This window comes from Silene latifolia, chromosome X (assembly GCF_048544455.1).
Source record: "Silene latifolia isolate original U9 population chromosome X, ASM4854445v1, whole genome shotgun sequence".
NCBI classification, from domain to species: domain Eukaryota; kingdom Viridiplantae; phylum Streptophyta; class Magnoliopsida; order Caryophyllales; family Caryophyllaceae; genus Silene; species Silene latifolia.
In genome coordinates, this window is record NC_133537.1 from 223,001,134 (window position 1) to 223,021,848 (window position 20,715).

General features: G+C 39.3%; 2 protein-coding genes, 1 long non-coding RNA gene and 1 other non-coding gene across 4 annotated transcripts; all 4 read left to right on the forward strand.

Moving 5' to 3' along the window:
* The first annotated feature begins 2,229 nt into the window (after positions 1–2,229).
* LOC141625888 (small nucleolar RNA R71) lies at positions 2,230–2,336 on the forward strand. Its single transcript, XR_012535633.1, has one exon. It is a non-coding gene; the product is annotated as a small nucleolar RNA R71 (small nucleolar RNA).
* A 7,944-nt stretch (positions 2,337–10,280) lies between these two features.
* On the forward strand, positions 10,281–11,330 carry LOC141619396 (uncharacterized). Its single transcript, XM_074436413.1, has 2 exons — positions 10,281–11,093; positions 11,286–11,330. The coding sequence occupies exons 1-2, from the start codon at positions 10,281–10,283 to the stop codon at positions 11,328–11,330; spliced, it is 858 nt and encodes a 285-aa protein (XP_074292514.1).
* A 1,838-nt stretch (positions 11,331–13,168) lies between these two features.
* On the forward strand, positions 13,169–13,789 carry LOC141619398 (uncharacterized). The gene has a single exon (XM_074436414.1). The coding sequence runs from the start codon at positions 13,169–13,171 to the stop codon at positions 13,787–13,789; it is 621 nt and encodes a 206-aa protein (XP_074292515.1).
* A 346-nt stretch (positions 13,790–14,135) lies between these two features.
* LOC141623821 (uncharacterized) lies at positions 14,136–16,032 on the forward strand. Its single transcript, XR_012533663.1, has 2 exons — positions 14,136–14,284; positions 15,864–16,032. It is a non-coding gene; the product is annotated as an uncharacterized LOC141623821 (long non-coding RNA).
* Positions 16,033–20,715: the final 4,683 nt, after the last annotated feature.

The window sequence follows — 20,715 nt, forward strand, 5'->3', positions numbered from 1 at the left end:
CAAAAATGACAAAAATTGCAAATTAAGAATTTAAGATGCGAGTTAGGGAGTTAGAAATATTTACAAATGGTGGTTTAGGGAGGACTCCACCAAACTCTCATTCTTGATGAGATGTCAAGGGGGCATGTCCAAGGTGTTGTTGATGTTGTTAAACACCTTGAAAAAGTAATCAAAAGCTTGTTCATTGTCGTGATAAAGTTGTTCAATAGATCTTTGCCCTTGTTGTCGGTCTTGATCGATAGCATTACCAATGTAGGGATTGAAAATCCCTTCAAACTCATCGTCCAAAAGACCACAAACTTCATCCATTTGATCACTAAAGATCTCTTGATTTGATAGAGACAACTCTCCTAATTTCTTGTTTTGGCCAACGAGGCCATCTTCTTCATTGCTTGATTTTGGTGAGCTTTGCAAGCTCTCTCTGTTACAATTCACTTGTTCTTTGAATGGAGCATCTTCAATTTTCTTCTTCCATTGGAGTTCCGACTTCTTCCTATCATCCTTCCGTCTATAATGATCGATCATAAAACATGGTTCATGTAAACGGGGAGCTCTCATAGTCTTGTCAAGATTGAAAGTTATACTCTCATCTCCCACTTCTAGAGTGAGCTCTCCATGTTTCACATCAATCACCGCACCCGCGGTGTGTAAGAAAGGTCTTCCTAGAATGATTGGAATGTTGGAATCTTCTTCCATATCAACAATGATAAAGTCCACCGGGATGAAAAATTTTCCAATTCGAACGGGAACATCTTCCCATATTCCTAATGGTGTCTTCGTCGATCTATCGGCCATTTGGAGTGTGATATTGGTGCATTTAAGCTCTCCCATCCCCAACCTTTTACTCACCGAGTACGGCATAACACTCACACTAGCCCCTAGATCACATAAGGCTTTGTTGATTGTGGTGTCGCCAATGGTACACGGTATTGAGAAGCTTCCTGGATCCTTGAGTTTGGAGGTGAACTCCCTTGAAGTATTGCACTACTCACCTTAGTGAAGGCGATAGTCTCAAGCTTCCGGATCGAATTCTTCTTTGTGAGGATGTCTTTCATATATTTCGCATAGGCCGGCACGTGATTGATTAATTCCGTGAAAGGAATTGAGACTTCCAAATTCTTCACAATTTCCATAAACTTTCTAAGTTGGTCATCAAATTTGGGCTTGGCTTGACGACTTGGAAAAGGAAGTCTAATCACAATGGGCTCCTTCTCCTTGACCTTGTCTTCATTTTTCTTTGAAATTTCTTCCTTTGATGATTCTCCATCTTTGGAGTTTTGCACAATTTCTTCCTTATCACTAGCTTCCACAACTTCATCCTCAACTTGCTTCTTCGGTGCTTCATACCTTTTACCACTTCTCAAGTGAATGGCATTAACCGTTTCATGTCTTGGGGGATTACTTTGAGGTGGTAATTGCCCCTTTTGTCTTTGTGAGCTTGAAGATGCTAGTTGAGTTAATTGGGTTTCCAACATTTTGGTGTGAGCTAGGATGTTGTTGATGGTGGTTTCTTTTGCTTGACTATCTTTTTGCATTTGAGTGAAAAATTCTTGTTGATTCTTTTGCATTTGAAGGACCGCTTTTTTAACATCAAAACCTTGGTCATTTTGTTGATTGTATGGATTTTGATTTTGGTAACCTTGGTTTTGGTTGTAAAAGGGTCTTTGATTTTGGTTTCTCATGGGAGGTGGGGTGTATGTTGTTTGAGGGTTTTGAACATTTTGGCTTTTGTATGAGAGATTTGGATGGAATTTGGTGTTTTCATTGTAATAGTTGGAATAAGGGGTACCACTCTTGTATGCTTGGAAAGCATTTACTTGTTCATTTGTTCCCCTACATTCACTTGAGTCATGTCCCAAAGTTCCACAATTCCCACATATCCCAGTTGGGATTGATGAGGATGTCGTCATGGCATTAACATGATGCTTTGGTGATTTCGAGGCTTCTTCAAGTCTAGCCATAGCTTTTTCAAAATTCAAATTGATTGTGTCAATGTGAGCACTAAGTTGAGCACCCAATTGAGTAACGGAGTCCACTTCATGCTTTCCTCCTCTAGTAGCCTTACGAGGTCTACTATATTGTGAGTTATGGACCGCCATTTCCTCAATTTTGTTCGAAGTTTGATTCTCATCAACTTCGGTGAACATTCCATTTGATCCCATGTTGAGAATGTTCCTTGAATCTTCATATAGACCGTTCCAAAATTGTTGTACCAAGAACCACTCGCTAAGTCCATGGTGAGGACATGAGCGACAAATTCCCTTGAACCGCTCCCAAGCTTCATACAAAGATTCTTCATCCCTTTGCTTAAAACCCGTAATTTGAGCTCTTAGCATGTTAGTCTTTTCCGGTGGGTAGAATTTTTTGTAGAAAGCTAGAGCCAACTTTTTCCAAGAATCAATTCCGAGAGTGGCCTTATCAAGGCCCTTCAACCATTGTTTCGCGGTGCCAATTAGAGAAAAAGGAAATAAGACCCATCGAATTAGGTCTTGAGTTACACCGGTTTGAGAAATCGCATCACAATAGTCATAAAAGGTCTCCATATGAGAATGAGGGTCTTCACTAGGCATCCCCCCAAATTGGCTCCTTTCGACTAATTGGATAAATGCGGATTTGGCAATGAAATTTCCTGTTAGATGTTGTGGTGTGGGAGTACCATTGGGTAGGTTCTCCTCGGTGGGTACGGAATGTGATGAAAACTTAGGCATTGTGGGTTGATTTTGTGTTGTATTTTGTGTTGGGTTCTCCTCACCTTCTCTTGCAAAAGGGTTGATGAACTCAATAGTTGGTTGAATATCGACAACCTCACTAATACCTCTCAAATTTCTCCTAGCAAGTCTTCTATTGGTTGTCAAAGTTCTTTCAATTTCACGATCAAAAGGTAACAAATCACCTTGTGACCTTCTAGACATGCAAAATATCAAACAACTCGAAAACAATTAGAACAAACCTTGAGGAGTTTTACTTCCTCAAGGTAAAAGAAAGATACAACTAATAACAATATAAGAAAATCTAAATCAAGATAACACCGTCCCCGGCAACGGCGCCATTTTTGGTCGGGACTATTTCGGATGCTATATTCTATTTTTCGGAACAATTGTCGTTGGAAGCACCTAGACCAAAACACAATTTATAACTTCACAAACAACTCTATAATAAGTAAAGAGGCAAGTAAAGGTCGGATCCCAAGGGACGGGAATTGAGATGAGATTTCTATTGAAACTAGTGGTGTCTTAGAGGTGTCACAATTTGGGTTGATGTAGAAGGTCACTAAACTAAATAGCAATGAAAGTAAATAAGCAAGATGAATTGAAAGGATTGTAAACAATTGATAAAAAGCACTAGGGTGTCATGGGGTCATAGGGGATTCATGGGAATTAATCATACAAACATGTTCTCAAATTATAAGCAAGCAATTATTGTTGTGATGGATTGAGTTGGGTTATATCTTACAATCCTAGGAAAGTTTGGGTCCCGGAGCCGAATCGATTAGATTGTACAACACCTACAAGTCGACTTAGTCTTCCCTACTCAACAACATGCATGGTCTAATGAGACTCGAGTTGGTTTATGTCTTACAAGTCTCATTGAAAAGATAGGTGATGGGTAAAAAAATGCAAGGATTCATAGGCTCACATTTCATCAAACATAACATGTGCATAAGTTGAGATCAAAACAAGCAAGCAAATAAACCATGAAAGCATATTAATTTAAGCATGAATCATTCCCCATGTTGATTTCCCCTAATTACCCATTAACCCTAGCTATGGAACTACTCACTCATTATCATGTTGAACATGCTAGCAAGGTTGTCAATCATACCAACAAAGTGAAACATGATGAACAAATGAAAGTAATTAGCAATAATTAAAAAGGGATTAAGAGAATTATACCTACTAATGATTCCAATAATAAAGCAAAGAATAATAGAAGTACTTGATGCTTGATTGAGAGGTTGTCAATCTCCCAATAATAACCCAAATAATCTTCAATTACCCAAAATAAAGGATGAACAAAAGAGAGATTAAGGAAATAAAACTTGTATTAAAACTTGATTAATTGTTGATTACAAAACTAAAGAGAGATTTGATTGATATTAACTACTCTAAGATTTGATAAGAAGAACATGCTCTTCTAATTAGACTAATGGGATATTTATAGTGGAAATTAGGTGGATGCATTAGGGTTAACTAAGGGCTTAAATGACGATTAAGTCCCTACTTAGGGAAACGCCGGTATTATCTGAAGGAAGGGCATCTTTCTTGAAGCTTGAAGAAACGGATTTGCGCTATCTTGGAATCCGTGCGTCTTAGGCACGGGACGGCCGGATTGAGGAGTCTCTGCCTGGGCGTCTTTGGGAGAAGACGGGCGTCTTCTGGGTGCTGCTGCCCGTGCGTCTTTGGTAGAAGACGCATGGATTGTGGTCCTGGGGGACGGGCATCTTCAGGGGAAGACGGGCGGATTGCTGCTCAGCCATGTTTCTTCTTCTTTTCTTCCCTTTTCTTCATAAAATCCTTGGGGATTTCCTTGGGGATGCAAGGATCTTTCCTCATCATTGCCCAACTACTATAATATGTACAAAGGCCTTCTAATATTGTCTCTCCTTGATGCTTGGTCATTGGATTCAATCAATTTAGTCTCATTTTGCCATGAAAATGCAAGGTTTGCACTCCTTTCCTACCAAGGACACAAAACCTCAAGGAATATACAAAACAAAGAACTAAAGACAATAAATGACCCAAAAATGCACTAAAAAGCAGGGGAACAAGGCTAATTCGGGGACTAAATGTGCGCTAATTATGGTCACATCAATCATACAGATGGCGGTGATCAACTGATCCCTAAAGGTCACACCTATAGGATGTGTTTGAGAAATGTGGTTATAGAAATATAATCACATTGATGCCTTATATGACTAAACAGTTAGTCAATGTGTTGATGAGACAATTATTTAATGAAGATTAAATAATATTAGTTGAGACAATTAATCATCAATTCGTAAATTGAATATAATAAGTTATATTTAATTAAATGTATGTAATGTTAGCTTGGACGAATTAATCTGTTAATTCGTAATTAAATGTAATCGGTTATATTTAATATCAACAAGATGAATGTGTCATAGTGGTAATAGTGAGGGTACTCAAACCAAGAGGTCATGGGTTCGATCCTCACTAGATGACAATTTACACATTTTATACATTTTTGGAATAACCGAAAAAAAGAGAAATTAACTCTCCTAATTTCGGTAAATGGGCCGAGAATATTAGGAAGAAAAATTCTACCCTAATCTCCTCCTCATACACGGTTAAAGGGGAAGGGGAGTGATTTTTTCTTAACCTAATTTTTTCACTCTTTCTCTTGCCTCTCATCTCTACGAAAAACACAAAAAACCTAAAAATTATTTAGTTAATTTTTGGATCGATTCTAGCATAATCAAAGGGCATTTCTCATATCGTCTTGGGTGCAACTGATAGGCGAATATCTCCTTTGATATTGTTCTTAGGCCGTATTTGCTTGGACCGAAGGTTATTTCTTAATCCCTTACAATTTTGTTTATGCAATTTAATTTTATGACTAGTTTCATCATTATAATTCGTTATAGTCCTTAAAATTAGAGGGATGTATACAGATAAATACCACAACAATGAGGGTCGTGAGACCCAAAGAAGAAGGCCTCGTGACATTAGGGGGCCGCGTCGATGTGCTGAATCGACGTCCTGGTTTGAGGGCCAGTCGACCCAAACAAGAAGTACTCGTACCATCAGGGGGCCGCGCCGAAGTGCTGATTCAGCGTCCTGGAGAACTCACTTACCCTTGAATGCAGGTACTGAAGTGGTGATGGACAAGGTGAAGGTGCACTGGAGCGAGCACCTGGAACGATCTCGTGAAGTTTCCGCTCGAGCAACGAGGACTTGGACTTCCCAGAATGACCACAGGCAAGTGATAAACTTGGAGGAGATGATGTTCGGGAGTCTAACCGTCAAGGAAATACACTCTATTCTTGAAGGGACGATGAACCCGATCATGGTGTGGACCGAGAACTATCTACAAGCCGGACTCAAGAGAAAGCCAAACCTCAATGCAGCATGGACGGCCACAGCTCACCGAGGATGTCTCAGTGAAGCCCCGTTCGATATTTTTGTGTTACCGAGGGCGGCAACAGAATAGGTGGGGGAGAGTGTAAGGAGCCGCACATTTAGCCGCATAATCCCTGAGAATTGCGTGCGCGGTCCTTTCACTTCACCCCTTAGATTTTATATTTCCGCTTATGTATTTTTATTTCTGTTTTTAGTTTCATTTAGTACTCCAAGACTACTTCCTGCGTGTCGAATCTTGGAGTCTCGTTTTTAGTTTAAGATATGTTTTTAGGCGTTTAGAAAATATATCGCTATTCTGCACAATCAATGTATCCCGCTACCAGGACCAAACTATCAAATTTGCATCTATGAGAGGTGCTAATCAATAAACAACCGCTTCTCATATTTAAGCTTGATATTGCTTGTCTCTTACTTAAAATAATCGTATTGCTTACTTTTATTGCTTTTGTGTGTCGAACTTTGATAATCGTGACTAGGATTCCCGACACACACCCCGAGTCCCGAGAAACGTGCTAGTGGTCGATCCCTCACTAGTATGAGACCCTTGTTCCTTGCATTCTTGCCCTAGAGTTGGGCAAGGGTGCACACCACGATCCCGAAAAAGTACCGGACCGTGACACTATGCATGCATTTAGGAGATGAATTGAGTCGGAGCTTGGAAACTACTATTTGGTGATGCGCGTAGAAGTAAGTTAGCTAGGCGAGCAAAGGAAGAGCTTCAAATTAATAGTGCCTACTTTGAAGAGCCATATCTCGAGTTCTACAACTGATAATCAAGTGATTCAAATTGGAGATGAAAGCTTGTCCTTTTAGCTTTCCAACGCCACCGAAAAAAGTAACGAAGAAATGGCGGCCGTTTGAAGTTTAGTGCGCAAAGCAGGAATTACGCGCTGAACATTGCTCGATCGAGGGGTTAATCTACTCGATCGACCACCTAATCTACTCGATCGAGAGGTGCTTAATTGGAGGTCCTCGATCGAGTAACAAAAGTACTCGATCGTGAGGTTTTAGCTTGGACTTGTTCGATTGAGTGATATGAAAGTGCTCGATCGAGTACTTTTCTATCTGACGCAGGATTTTAATATCTTTAATATCGTATTAGGTTAAATAAATATCTTTCCTATATAAAGGAAGACAAAATTTAAGTTTAATTATCTTTTTATCTCAGATTTTCTACTGTTGTACGTTGCTTTGCCTCTTTCTTTTCCGGATCCGAACTTATGTAATTTTTCTCTCTCTTTTATTCATTCAAGTATTGTTCCTCTTTTGCATATCTCTTTACCATGTCTATTGTTGCTTTATTTGTCGTTATTGTTTTATTAGTTATTATGCGTAGCTAATTCTTTAATGCTAGGATTAGGGGAGCCATGGTAGTAAAGCAATGAGGCAATAATTGGTTTAGGAGGTTTTGTTGTGAGAATTGTTTGATAGTAATATAACTGTAATTATTAGGTTGAATGCATGCAACTGAAGTAATTAAACTGGTTAAATTCAGACCTAGATCGAGAGATTGGAATGAATAGACCTGTTATGAACAATAGACTACCCTAATGAGGGTGAGAGCTAAGTTAGTAGTATTTTAGGGTGGATAGCAGACCGAGAGGACCTTTCTTTTACCCTTCTCACATCAGACCGATTGACCTACCTTTAGCTGAATTGTGTAATATCGTGGTGAACCGACATCCTGGCATATTTTTCTCTATTTGTTTAATCTCTTATTTCAATCCATGCTATTTAATTTCAGTTTGTTAGTTTAGTAAAAATCACTCAAACCCCCCATCGTGTGACCGTAGACAGACTGAATAACGAGTAGATAGTGACCGCCTCTCTGTGGATACAATACCCGACTTGCCTCTGCTGCATTAGTTAGAGCATGTTGGTTTTATTTTTAATAGGGTTGCGACAGCCGTGTCAGTTGACTTGTGTGTCCATTGTTGTCTTTATATTGTCTATTTCCGTCATGGGAATAGATTTATAAGCAGGTATAGCTGATGGTTGTTGCTTGGTTGGGACGTGTGAGCTGGGACTCGAGTCGTCACTTTTATTTATCATTAGTAGTTGGACTTTACTTATTAGTTATCGCTTAAATTTGTCAGTTGTAATTAAATTTATTTAATAATTCATTTATTGGTGGCTTTTAGCCATGGGAATTGTAAGTCCAATCGGACATTTATTTTATTACTTAGTATTTATTTTTGTTAAAGTACCTTTGAGTCGGTTGTTTCTTATACTATTTGCCTCAGTTTCTGAGATGGTAACACCGTCTTTTATCTGAGATGTCTAGCTTAAGGCTCTTAGATAAGCGGGGGTGTTACAAAGTGGTATCAGAGCGACGGTCCTAGGGCATAAAACAAATGAATTAAATGAACCTAGGATGTGTCTAAATAAAATGAACACCGGGTAGAAACTATTAGGTGCCCCCTTAGCTCGGGTTAGGGAGACGTCTTTGATTCGGGTTATGACCCTTCTAGTTTTGAACCGGGCACCTCGGTGAGAATAAGTGAGAGTGGGAGGTTAGAGTGGATGTTTTTATGTATTATTTTGTATGCTTGCATAACTAACGAAAGTTGCCGGTACAATATGATAAAATTTGGCCTTAATGGCAAACAGGTAAGTACCCGTGGAGGGTGTAGAACCGTAAGGTTAAGAGAAATTTATTTAAAGTGCCCAATGCCAAGATTCCATAAAATATGCCAAATAAAAGGAGACAATCATACTGCACGTGCATTATAACATGTGTGGTGATTAATGTTTACTTAATTAACATGTTAGTGTGTAAGTAGTAGGTTTAGTGTATGATGAAGTGAATGTTAGAGTGGATAGATGTAATTGAGGACTGAAATTTGTGCTCTTAAGAGGGCTGATTTCTAGATTATTTATCTCAGTTCAGGGTGAAATAAACCCGACTGAGTAGTTTATTGTTGATGCAAAGATTTATTCTTCTCATTTATATTTAGTTCTTCAATTAATAGTAGTATATACATAATATATTGGCTCCAATAAGTAAATGCTCATTCCTTATCTCATAAATCTTATTTATTCTTAATAGAATTTCATAATGCCTCCAAAGAAATCTGTCCCTACTACAATGTCCCAAGAAGAGATAGACCGACTGATCGCCACAAATGAAGCATGTACTACTGCATTGAAGACTAAGAATTCGACCCAAGATCCTGCAAAAAATGAGGCTCACTATTGCAAGGCACAATCCAACAATGTATGATGGCATGGGTGAACCATTATTACTAGGAGACTGGTGTAGCGATTTTGACAACATATTCGAGCTAATGAGTTGTCCGGCGGAGATGTAAGTGGATCAAGCTGCGTTCTACTTGAAAGAAAAATCTAGGATGTGGTACACTCGTAGTAAGGAGGCGATAAGAGAAGTTGCTGCTAATAATAACAGTCCGTATGTGAAGTGGAAAGGATTTAAGAAGATTCTGCGGGCTACATTTGTTCCCGAACATATCAGGAGCAAGATGAGGGCAGAGTTCGATTCTTTCAAGATGACAGATGACATGACAGTAGAGACTTATCATAATCGGTTTATGGAGCTGTCAGAGTATGTAGTAGATCTGAATTTCAATGAAGAGATGCTGGCAATGAGGTTCGAGAAGGGTTTGACTGTGAGTACAAAGAAAAGGCTAGTAGCTGGTGAGCCAACCACTCTGGAAGAGGTTTACCAGCGAGCTGGTCATGCGTAGAGGATAGCAGATATGATAAAAGAGGAAAAGAAAGTAAAGGCGGAGAAAAGGAAGGCTGAGACGGTTAGTGAAGGAGCAGGTGGGAGTAAGAAGCAGAACCAGTTCCGGGCCTATTTCTCTGATGGGATCGGGCAGGGCAGCTATGGAGGTAATAATGGTGGGAGATACGGTCGTGGGGTTAGTGGAGGCCGCGGCCAAGGCTTCATTGAGAAGCGACAATGCTTTGGCTGTAGGAAGTTTGGCCATGTAAGAGCCGAATACAGATCCGGAGGAAGAAATAACTACAATAATGGTAATGGAGGTGGTGGTTTCAGAACTCCTCAGTGCAGTTATAGAGGCAATTCGGAGTACAATCAGAGAATTAATTAACTACAACAACAACAACAACAACAACAACAACAACAACAACAGATACAACCACTTCCTCAACCAAGGGAGTAATAATTATGGGAATGGTTCATATCAGAGGCAGAATATGGGTAATGGCAATCAGGCAAGTGGAGTAAAGGTGGGTAACAAGTCAGCCACAACTGTTCAAAGTTCGGGTCAGAAGTCAGCTTGGAAATTATTTATGGTTTGGAAGGAAGTAGCCGAGAACGACACTCACATCGTTTCGGGTACATTTTATGTGAATCTTAAACCTTCTTTAGTATTATTTGATTCGGGAGCAACCCACTCATTTGTGTCTTGTGAGCATGCCAAATACCTCGTATTAAATGACCCAGTGCTTATTAATGATAATGTGGGGATACCTTTGGGAGAGTCTGTTAGGTGTACTAAAATATATAAAGATGTAAAAATTAGGATTGGTGAGGTGATATTTTCAGTAGACTTGATTGAGTTTCCTGTAGGAAGTTTTGAAATAATTCTGGGAATGAATTGGTTGATTAAACAGAGAGCCTTTATAGATTGTTACCAAAGAAAAATATCGTTAACGGGACCTAAAGGGGTGAGAGTATCTTATAAGGGTTTTCTGATCAAACCAAAGGTGAAATTTATAAATGTGGTGACCCTAAAATCGTATCTGAAGAAGGGATGTCAAATTTATTTGTGTCACGTGAGGGACACGAGAGAGGCCGAACCTAAGAGGGATGAAATCCCAGTTGTGTGTGAATTTTCTGATGTTTTTCCTAAAGAAATTCCTGGGTTACCACCTAAGAGGGCGATAGACTTTAGCATTGACTTGAAACCGGGAACTGGACCAATTTCAAAGGCACCCTATAGGATGGCACCAAAGGAGATGGAGGAATTAAAGAAACAAGTAGAAGAATTGCTAGAGAAAGGCTATGTGAGACTGAGTGTTTCACCTTGGGGAGCACCTGTCTTATTTGTAAAGAAGAAAGATGGAAGTATGAGATTGTGCATTGACTATAGGGAGTTAAATAATGTGACTATCAATAATAGATACTCTTTACCTCGCATTGATGACCTGTTTGACCAGCTGAGTGGAGCTGGTGTATTTTTCTAAAATTGACCTCAGATCGGGGTACCATCAGTTGAGAGTCAAGGAAGGGGATATTCCTAAGACAGCTTTTAGGACTAGGTATGGCCATTATGAATTTGTGGTAATGCCTTTTGGGTTAACTAATGCACCTGTTGTATTTATGGATTTAATGAACAGGGTGTTTAGTGCTTACCTAGATCAGTTTGTTGTTTTCATTGACAACATTCTAGTTTATTCAAGAACTAAAGAGGAGCATGAACAACATTTGAGGCTAATTTTACAAACCTTGAGGGATTATAACTTGTATGCAAAATTGAGCAAGTGTGAGTTCTGGCCGGAGAAAGTAACATTCCTTGGTCACGTGATTTCAAAAGAAGGAGTGTCAGTAGACCCAGGTAAGATTGAGGCAGTGTCTAATTGGGTATCACCACAGAATGTGGCTGATATTATAAGTTTCTTGGGGTTAGCTGGGTATTATAGGAGATTTGTGAAGGATTTCTCAAAAATAGCCAAGCCCTTAACAACTTTGATGAGAAAAGAAAATCGGTTTCGGTGGGATGAGAGTTGTGAGACAGCAATCCAAACCCTTAAGGAGCGCTTGACCACATCTCCTATCTTAGCCTTATCAGACGGGAGTGAAAATTTTGAGGTGTATACTGATGCCTCAAAGAATGGGTTGGGGTGTGTCTTGATGCAAGGTGGGAAAGTGATAGCCTATGCTCCGCGTCAGTTGAAACCAGATGAAGAGAATTACCCTACCCATGATCTTGAATTGGGAGCTGTAGTTTTTGCATTGAAGTTATGGAGACACTACCTATATGGCGCGACATTCAAGGTGTTTTCAGACCATAAGAGTTTGAAGTATATTTACACTCAGAGAGAGTTGAATATGAATTAGAGAAGGTGGATAGAGCTTATTAGTGACTATGATATGGAAATTGTGTATCATGAGGGGAAGGCAAACGTGGGTGGCAGACGCACTAAGTAGGAAATCTATTCATCACCTATGCAGTACTTTATCCCGCGTGAGCTTGAGAGATGAAATTGAAAGGATGGGAGTTCATGTGATAAGAAAAGGAGAGAGTGTTGGTGATTTGACTATAGAGCCTGAGTTGTATTCTGAGATCCGGGAGAAGCAGCAATATGATTCGAGAATGGCGAAATTGTGTCCCTTGCTGCCAGTGGGGAGACTACACGGTTTAGGTTAGATGCTGATGGTAGCCTCCGCTTTGAGGGCCGTTGGTGTGTTCCTGATGATGAATAATTGAAGAAGAGTATCTTGTCTGAGGCTCATAATACTCCATATTCAGTTCACCCTGGAGGAGATAAATTGTATAAAGACTTGAAGAAAACTTTTTGGTGGCCTGGAATGAAAAGGGAAGTTGCTGAATTTGTAACTAAGTGTTTGACTTGTCAAAGGGTTAAAGGAGAGCATAAGAGGCCTCGAGGGAAAGTGCAGCCCCTTGAAGGTACCTGAGTGGAAATGGGAGTGTATATCTATGGATTTTATTGTGGGATTACCTAGGAGTCAAAAGGGGAACAATATGATATGGGTAATAGTGGATCGATTAACTAAGTCTGCTCACTTTATTCCTATGAAAGATACCTGGAGTAAGTCTGAGTTAGCTAAGGCTTATAGGAGGAATGTGGTGAAACTGCATGGGATTCCTAAGGATATCGTGTCAGATAGAGATTCGAGGTTTATATCTAAATTTTGGAAGGAGCTGCAAGAGTCTTTGGGAGCACAATTGAAGATGAGTACAACATTTCATCCTGCGACGGACGATCAGACGGAGCGAACCATCCAGACACTAGAAGACATGCTTAGGGCATGTATTCTGGAGTTTTGAGGGTCTTGGGAGGAGAAGCTGGATTTGATCGAATTCTCTTATTATAATAGTTATCATGCCAGTATCGGCATGGCTCCTTTTGAGGCTCTGTATGGTAGGAGGTATAGAAGTCCAAATTACTGGGATGATAGTGCTAAGAGGATGGTGGTGGGACCTGACATGGTCCAAGGGAAGATTGAGCAAGTTCAAGTAATTAGAAAGAAGATGAAAGCTGCACAAGATTGTCAGAAAAGTTATGCAGATTTGAGGAGATCCAAAATTGAGTTCAATGTTGGTGATAAGGTGTTGCTTAGAGTGTTATCAATGAAGGGAGTCATGAGATTTGGGAAGCGTGGAAAGTTGAGTCAGAAATATGTGGGACCATATGACATTCTGGATAGAGTTGAGGAGGTAGCATACCGTCTTGCACTACCTCCATCTTTAGCAAGAGTTCATAATGTGTTTCACGTGTCACAGCTGAGAAAATATGTAAGTGACCCATCACACGTGCTAGAAATTGAGAATATTGAGCTGGATGATCAACTTACTTATGAAGAATTACCTAAGGAGATATTAGACACCAAAGTTCGCAAGACTAGGAATAGTGAAGTGTCTTTAGTGAAGGTGCTATGGTCTAATCATGATGTGGAGGAAGCTACTTGGGAGACAGAAGCCTCCATGCGCGAGAGATATTCTCATCTTTTCCATTAGATATGTATATGGTTACGGGGACTTAACCTTCTTTTTAGGAGGGTGGAATGTAAAACACCGTTTAATTCAATAATTTATACTTTTTTAGTGGGTTTGTGTTGTGATAGCTTCGGGTAAACTTCGGGACGAAGTTCATTTTAAGCGGAGAAGACTGTAATACTCGTAATTTTTATAAAGTTTAATTACCATTTTATATCTCATTTTAATAATTTTTATGAGTCGAGATTAATAAGTGAGACGGTTTCGTAAAAAAAAAAAAACGAAAACGTCTTACCTCGGTTTGGGCCGAGTATAATAGCAGCCCAAATGGTCCATTATATAAATATTCGAAATTAGAAAAACTAATTACCTTATTTTCATTAACAACTATCAAAAAAAGAGAGAAAAAAAAAGAAACCTGTGAGAAAGCAGCGACGAACACGGACCAGACGAAGGGATACGGGGTTCGTTGATCTGATTTTGGGGACGATTCTTAGCTTATTTTCATCCTAATACGTAAGTAAAGACTATCGTCTTATCTAATTTAATTACTAGCTTAGTTTATGTAGTATTTTGGAATCAGTTTTCGTAACCCTAGAGACCAAATTTGGGGGTTTTGATTATACTTTGTTGAGACGGTTTTAATTGCGTAAATTGACCAAGGATAGGGGTATGGTTAGTCTAGTTGGTATTAGGACAAGTTATATTTCATTGTTATACCATCTTATAGCTTGTGTTAAGACCGTCTTATACATGGTTAATGGATCATAAGGGGAGCTGTATGGAAGCCGTGTATGGGCTGCTATTGTGGAGGTTACAGGCGGTTTGTGCTGCTGTCTGGGTGGTTTTGAGGATTGTGTATGGTGGTACAGTGGCCGTGTTGAAGTAGGAAGTAGTAGGCAAAGAGTGAGGTGTTGTGCGTGTGTTGTTATGGACTACCGTAGATAAGAGAGTGTACAGTTAGTATGGAGTAATAGTCCATGGTGGGTTTAGACGTGGACTTAAGCACATTAATACTCCCTCAGTCCCGGTCATTTGTTGTCCTTTTCCATTTTTGGGTGTCTCAGTCATTTGTTGTCCTTTCTATTTTAAGAATGAACTTGATGAGTAATTTCATCATTCTCATACATTTTGTTCCACTTGTTATTTAGTTATTGACCTTTTCCCTCCTTCCTTGGTCTTTGTGCCAAAACGAAAGGACAACAATTGACCGGGACGGAGGGAGTATATTTTTATGATCGTATTGTTAAATCGTTATACATTAATTTAGTAACCGAATATTAACTCATCTATTAGCTTATAAACCTTTTTAATATCACACTAAATTAATAAGAGGTGATATTAGTAGTAGTGGTACTATTAATTATATTACTTTGTTGGCTTAAATGAATTGTAATTAGTGTACACTATATGTTTATTTTAGGTCACGAATTCGTAGAGGAGTCGTTCTAACTATCTTGTGTTTATCTGCTTCGACGGAGTTTTGCTAAAAGGTAGGCTAGCTACTCAACATTTACTTGCGGGGTTTATAACGTGCGCTTGTTTGTCTACATTGTGGTTGTCTAGCATTATGGTATGATTTGATGACGAGCTCTTTGTTTGTATTTGTTGGCTGTTGTTTTATCAAGTAACCTAGCATGTTATATTATATCATGTCTTTCATTTCATCTCGCATGGCTTATCGTTATTTGGGTAAGGAACGTGGCATTGTGGAATTATATACTTGGCAATCATATATATATTGTGTTGTTGCAAATTACTTTATTGAGACGATATGAGATTGGATAGGCAAGGCACGGGGATGTTGAAGGGCCGTGGACCTTGGTTTGGATAGAACAGGCAGGGCATGGTGTAAGGAGTTAGCCCTGGATCTGGCGTGGCTAGTCCACATGGTGTGGTTAAGCTTGGGCTGAGAGCCTTGGCAACAGACTACTTGCGACATATTATTGAGACCGTGACATTATGACCTCGTATTCATTTCATTGTTTATTTCATATTATTCGCATGTCGTCCTTTTATTTTATTATGGTTTTTAGATTGTTCACTTGTGTGTTCATTGTTGTCTTTAAATTGTCTATTTCCGTCATGGGAATAGATTTATAAGCAGGTATAGCTGATGGTTGTTTCTTGGCTGGGACGTGTGAGCTGGGACTCGAGTCATCACTTTTATTTATCATTAGTAGTTGGACTTCACTTATTATTTATCGCTTAAATTTGTCAGTTGTAATTAAATTTATTTAGTACTTCATTTATTGGTGGCTTTTCGCCGTGGGATTTGTAAGTCCAATGCGGACATTTATTTTAGGCTTAATTGACAAGAATAATCCAAACAACGGGTCATCTTCTCATATTAATCCGAACCTTAATTTAACTAATAATAAACCTTACTATTAGCTAACTCTTCTCAAAATATACTAGTTAACCTGTTACCTGCTCAGGTTAGTAGGTCAGAATTAAACGGAAAAAAAGAAAAACTAAAATTATTAAGGCAATACCAGTACCATTAACCATTACACCACAGACACCAAAACCACCGGGCGTTCTCACCACCAACAAACAATCTCATCTCATCTCGAAACAGTCCTAACCCGCTGCACCATTTTTGCACTATTTTGGCGGCAGTACCACCATTACCACGATACTTCCCTCCATCCTTCCTCCCGTCTCCGACTCTCTGTACGCCATTCCAACAACACAGTAAACAACATCAATTAATTAACTCCCCCGTCGCTGCTCTGTCATGCAGGAATCGCCAATCATAGCTGCACCATCACCGTTGGAAACGACCCACGACTGCTCACTTGTCCTTCTATTCTTCCCGGTTCCTAGCTACTTCGAGCGCGAGCAGCTTCTCTAGTCTCCTGCTCCTAGTTTTGGTGCCGAAATGATCAATTCGCACCTATTCAGACCTCCATTCTTTGCCACCTCTAGTCAGCCGCTGACGGCCAAATTTCGGCCCGCAATGGCGCAATCACACCACCGGGTTTTGACTATCATTCGAATACCCGAGGTCAAGTATGATGAAGACGGCCAATGGCCAATGTGAATTTTTAATGTTTCAAGCGTTCGCACAGTGCTACGTTTTGAATATCTAATTTTATTCCTTAATATAGTCTCAAACTCAAATCTCTTGTAATCATTTTGAAGATCTAGTGATCTACCACTCTAATGCTCATATTTATTCATGTTTGGTATAATTTATCTCTTCTCTTTTATGGGGGTATTGTTGTAAAAGGTATGTAAATGGGTGATGGAACAGAATGGTGGTGGTGCGTACAGCGTGGACTCGTGGTTCAGTTGCGGCAGAATGGTGGTGGTTATGTTGTGTGGTGGTTGGATGGGTTGAGGGTGGCGGAGTGGTGGAGCTGGACTGGTGGTTGTCTGCTTGGTGACAAGTGTTAATGGAGAGGAAGAAGTATAAAAAATGAAACTGGTTGGTGAGAGTGGTTTACCTGATTTTACAGGTTAAAAATGGTGTAGGTGTAGTATGAGATAAGGAGAGTAATAGTAAGGTTTATTTTCAGTTAAATTAAAGTTCAGATTATTGTGGGAAGATGGCCCATATTTTGGATTATTCTTATCAATTAAACCTTTATTTTATCACATAGTATTTGTTTTTGTTAAAGTAGCTTTGACTCGGTTGTTACTTATACTATTTGCCTCAGTTTCTGAGATGGTAACACCGTCTTTTATCTGAGATGTCTAGCTTAAGGCTCTTAGATAAGCGGGGGTGTTATAGGTAGTCACAGCAACACTTGCTAACCAAACACAATTCTAATCAAAGAGTAAGTATAAATACACCCAACTAGAAAAATTATCTTAACTTGACAACATATGAGAGCCAAAAGAACTACTCTCCAGAAATGCATTAGGCTCTAAATACCATCCTTCAGTTCCCTTAACAAATGACAATGAAGCAACTTTTTTTTTTCTCTCTTTTTTTTCACTTTTTTTTTTCAAATTTTTCTTTTCGAATTTTTTTCTTCTTCTTTTGCTTCATATTTTTTTTCTTTTTCAACATAAGGGACAGAATATAATTGTTAATAAATATTCTACTACAGCCACAAATGACAAAAAATAGTCCCAACCCAACCCAGCAGCAAAATAAATATGATAAATAAGCAACTGCGACTGTCCCGGTAAGGAAGGTAAATTTTAGGATTGTAGCTTATAGAAGTAGGATATGAAGCGACTACAAGGGTTCAAACAGGGTAACAAAAAGGGTAACGTAAGGCTTATTTGAACGGTAAGAACCGCCTTTCCTCATATGCATCATCATATGAACGCGTAAAAATTAAGAAACTAATGTCACACTTATGTAGTTTGATATTACATATTCCACAAGGAGAACTACACTCAAGCCTAATTGACAAATGAGACCAGTTTATTAATGTTCCTGGCCTAGGAAGATCTATAAACCTCAGAATTTAAGTAGTTTACCAACATAATTTTGTCAAATCTAATCAATATAAGGCATGTCGATGCGGTCAAGACTTGAGTTATGAGTTTTGCTTTCATGGATAACGGGTCAAAACCATATACATGGACAACTATTTGGGATTCAAATGCAAAAACAATGCAATTTAACATCATTCTACTCCCTTTCACCAAGACTCAACTAATAAAAGAAACAACATATTTTTGGGATTTATAAAATTTATAATTTATAATTTTTATGGATTTGGATTTGGATTTTTGTTTTTAAATGCACACAACATAATATAAATCACACAACAGGAATGTAAAGAGTCTATTCCAAACCTAAATGTCATAGTGTCCTCATTGTGATGCCTATAGCATAGCAATCACGCAACAAATCACCAGCAACCTAATGTACACATCTAACAAAAGGAATGAGAAATAACTAGAGGTAATACAATAAAAGTAGCTACAAGGAAAGAGAATACAAGGTAAAGGCTTAGGAGTTCCCCCAAACCAGCTGGAAAAATAGGGGAAAATATTGACCAACTGCGCAATTCCATCATCAACAGCCATGTTTCAGACTAAAAAGCAGGTATACTCGATCGAGTATGGCTGGACTGTACCCGATAGACGGGCCAGTTTCTACACTTTAAACCAAGTGCTCACCAATGACACGGTCAAAATAACTCAAAGCTTGCATTAGTAAATCGAAAAATTGCGCATGTGCTACACAACGACGACATAAGTAGCACCAAAAGATAACACAAGCAAATAAAATTAATAATGAATAATGTCGGGCTCGTCAAACTCAAAAGTCTAAGATAAAAGGCAAACGTGACGTCTCTTTGCCTTCCATCTTGACATCGACGGGAAAAAGATATACAGCCTCTCCCGCTATAGGAGCAGTCACATCTTCATGGACCTCATGTACGGGTTCATCTTTAAATATCTTAGCCTCTAGGGTGTCTAACTCAGCTTCTAAGTCAACACTTTCATCAAAGCTGTAAACTGTCTCAGGATGAGGCTCCTCTCCATAAATCAACTTTTCTATCTCCTCTACTTCCTTGCTCCATGGTCCCGATGCAATAGCAGGAGCGTCACACCGATTCCTGTCTAAACACAAAGCAAAGCAATCATCAATAGTATGATCAACAGTATTAATCATATGACATGTAGCTTCTAACTCGGGATGCTTTAATGATTTATCAAGAATAAAAGTGATTTTATCATCCCCAATTCGTAGTGTAAGACTACCATCCCTAACATCTATGACCGCCCCTGCTGTGTGAAGGAATGGTCTACCTAGAATAATAGGGACTTGGGAGTCCTCAGCCATATCCATAATAATAAAGTCAACTGGAATAAAATTATTTCCCTACTTTAACTGGAACATCCTCTAAAACACCTAGAGGGCATTTACGAGATCCGTCAGCCATCTACAAGGTCATGTTAGTAACACGTAGTTGACCCATATTTAACTTTTGACAAATTGAATATGGTATAACACTAACGCTAGCCCCCAAATCGCAAAGGGCTTTATCTACAGCAAGGCTACCAATATGACAAGGAATAGAGAAACTCCCTGGATCCCTAAGTTTAGGAGGTAAATTGGCTTGCAATGCGGCGTTTTACTCTACAGTGAACGCGACCGTCTCTACTTCATTGAAAGGCCTCTTCTTTGTCAATATCTCCTTTAAAAACTTAGCATAAGCAGGCACTTGAGTGACCAATTCAGTAAATGGCACACTAACTTGAAGATTCTTCACTACCTCCATGAACGTTCCAAACTGCTGATCAAGCTTGAATTTCTGTAATCGGTGTGGAAAAGGTAATGTAATAGTAATGGGCTCAGCTTCCTTCGCTTTACTCGAAGTTTTTGAAACATCGTCATCAACTAGGGGGGTTACTCGATCGAGTTCACGGGTCACTCGATCGAGTACCCAATTTTCTCCAATTGTCGTAGCTGAAAAATGAGAAATAGCAACTTCGGGGGGGATACTCGATCGAGCCCGAGGCTACTCGATCGAGTACACATTTGTTTTCCTGCTGTTTCATCTTTCTTCTTACCTCGTGTTTTATTTTTGCTCAATTCATTCTCGTCACCACTCATCTCCAGGTTACCAAATCCCTTAGGATGCATGTAGGGGACCTCATATTCAACAATAGGCATCTCCGGACTTTGATAAGTGGTAAGGCTCCTCAGTGAAATAACATTAACTTGTTCATGTGCTTGTTTACCTTCAGGAGGAAGAGTTCCGGGCTGTTTTGAAGGATTTTGAACCGCCAATTGAGTAACCTGTGTATCTAACATCTTATTATGAGCCACAAGTTCGGCTATATGAGTCGGCTGCTTTTGTTGCATCATCAAGGTTTGTTGCAACATAGCCTTCATCTCTGTCATATCATTATTCGGAGCTTGTTGAGGAGGTTGTATCTGCTGAAATTGTTGTTGATTTAAACTCTAACCTCCTTGGTTTTGTTTAACAAAGTTCCCTCGTGGTTGATTACCACGATTTTGAGGAATA

Bases quoted from the DNA above. Each gene is read 5' to 3' on its own strand.
- LOC141619396 (XM_074436413.1), top strand. From the start codon at position 10,281: ATGGGTAATGGCAATCAGGCAAGTGGAGTAAAGGTGGGTAACAAGTCA. The intron at 11,094-11,285 runs GTGAGACTGAGT...AATTGACCTCAG, and splicing joins AATTGCTAGAGAAAGGCTAT to ATCGGGGTACCATCAGTTGA.
- LOC141619398 (XM_074436414.1), top strand. From the start codon at position 13,169: ATGGCTCCTTTTGAGGCTCTGTATGGTAGGAGGTATAGAAGTCCAAAT.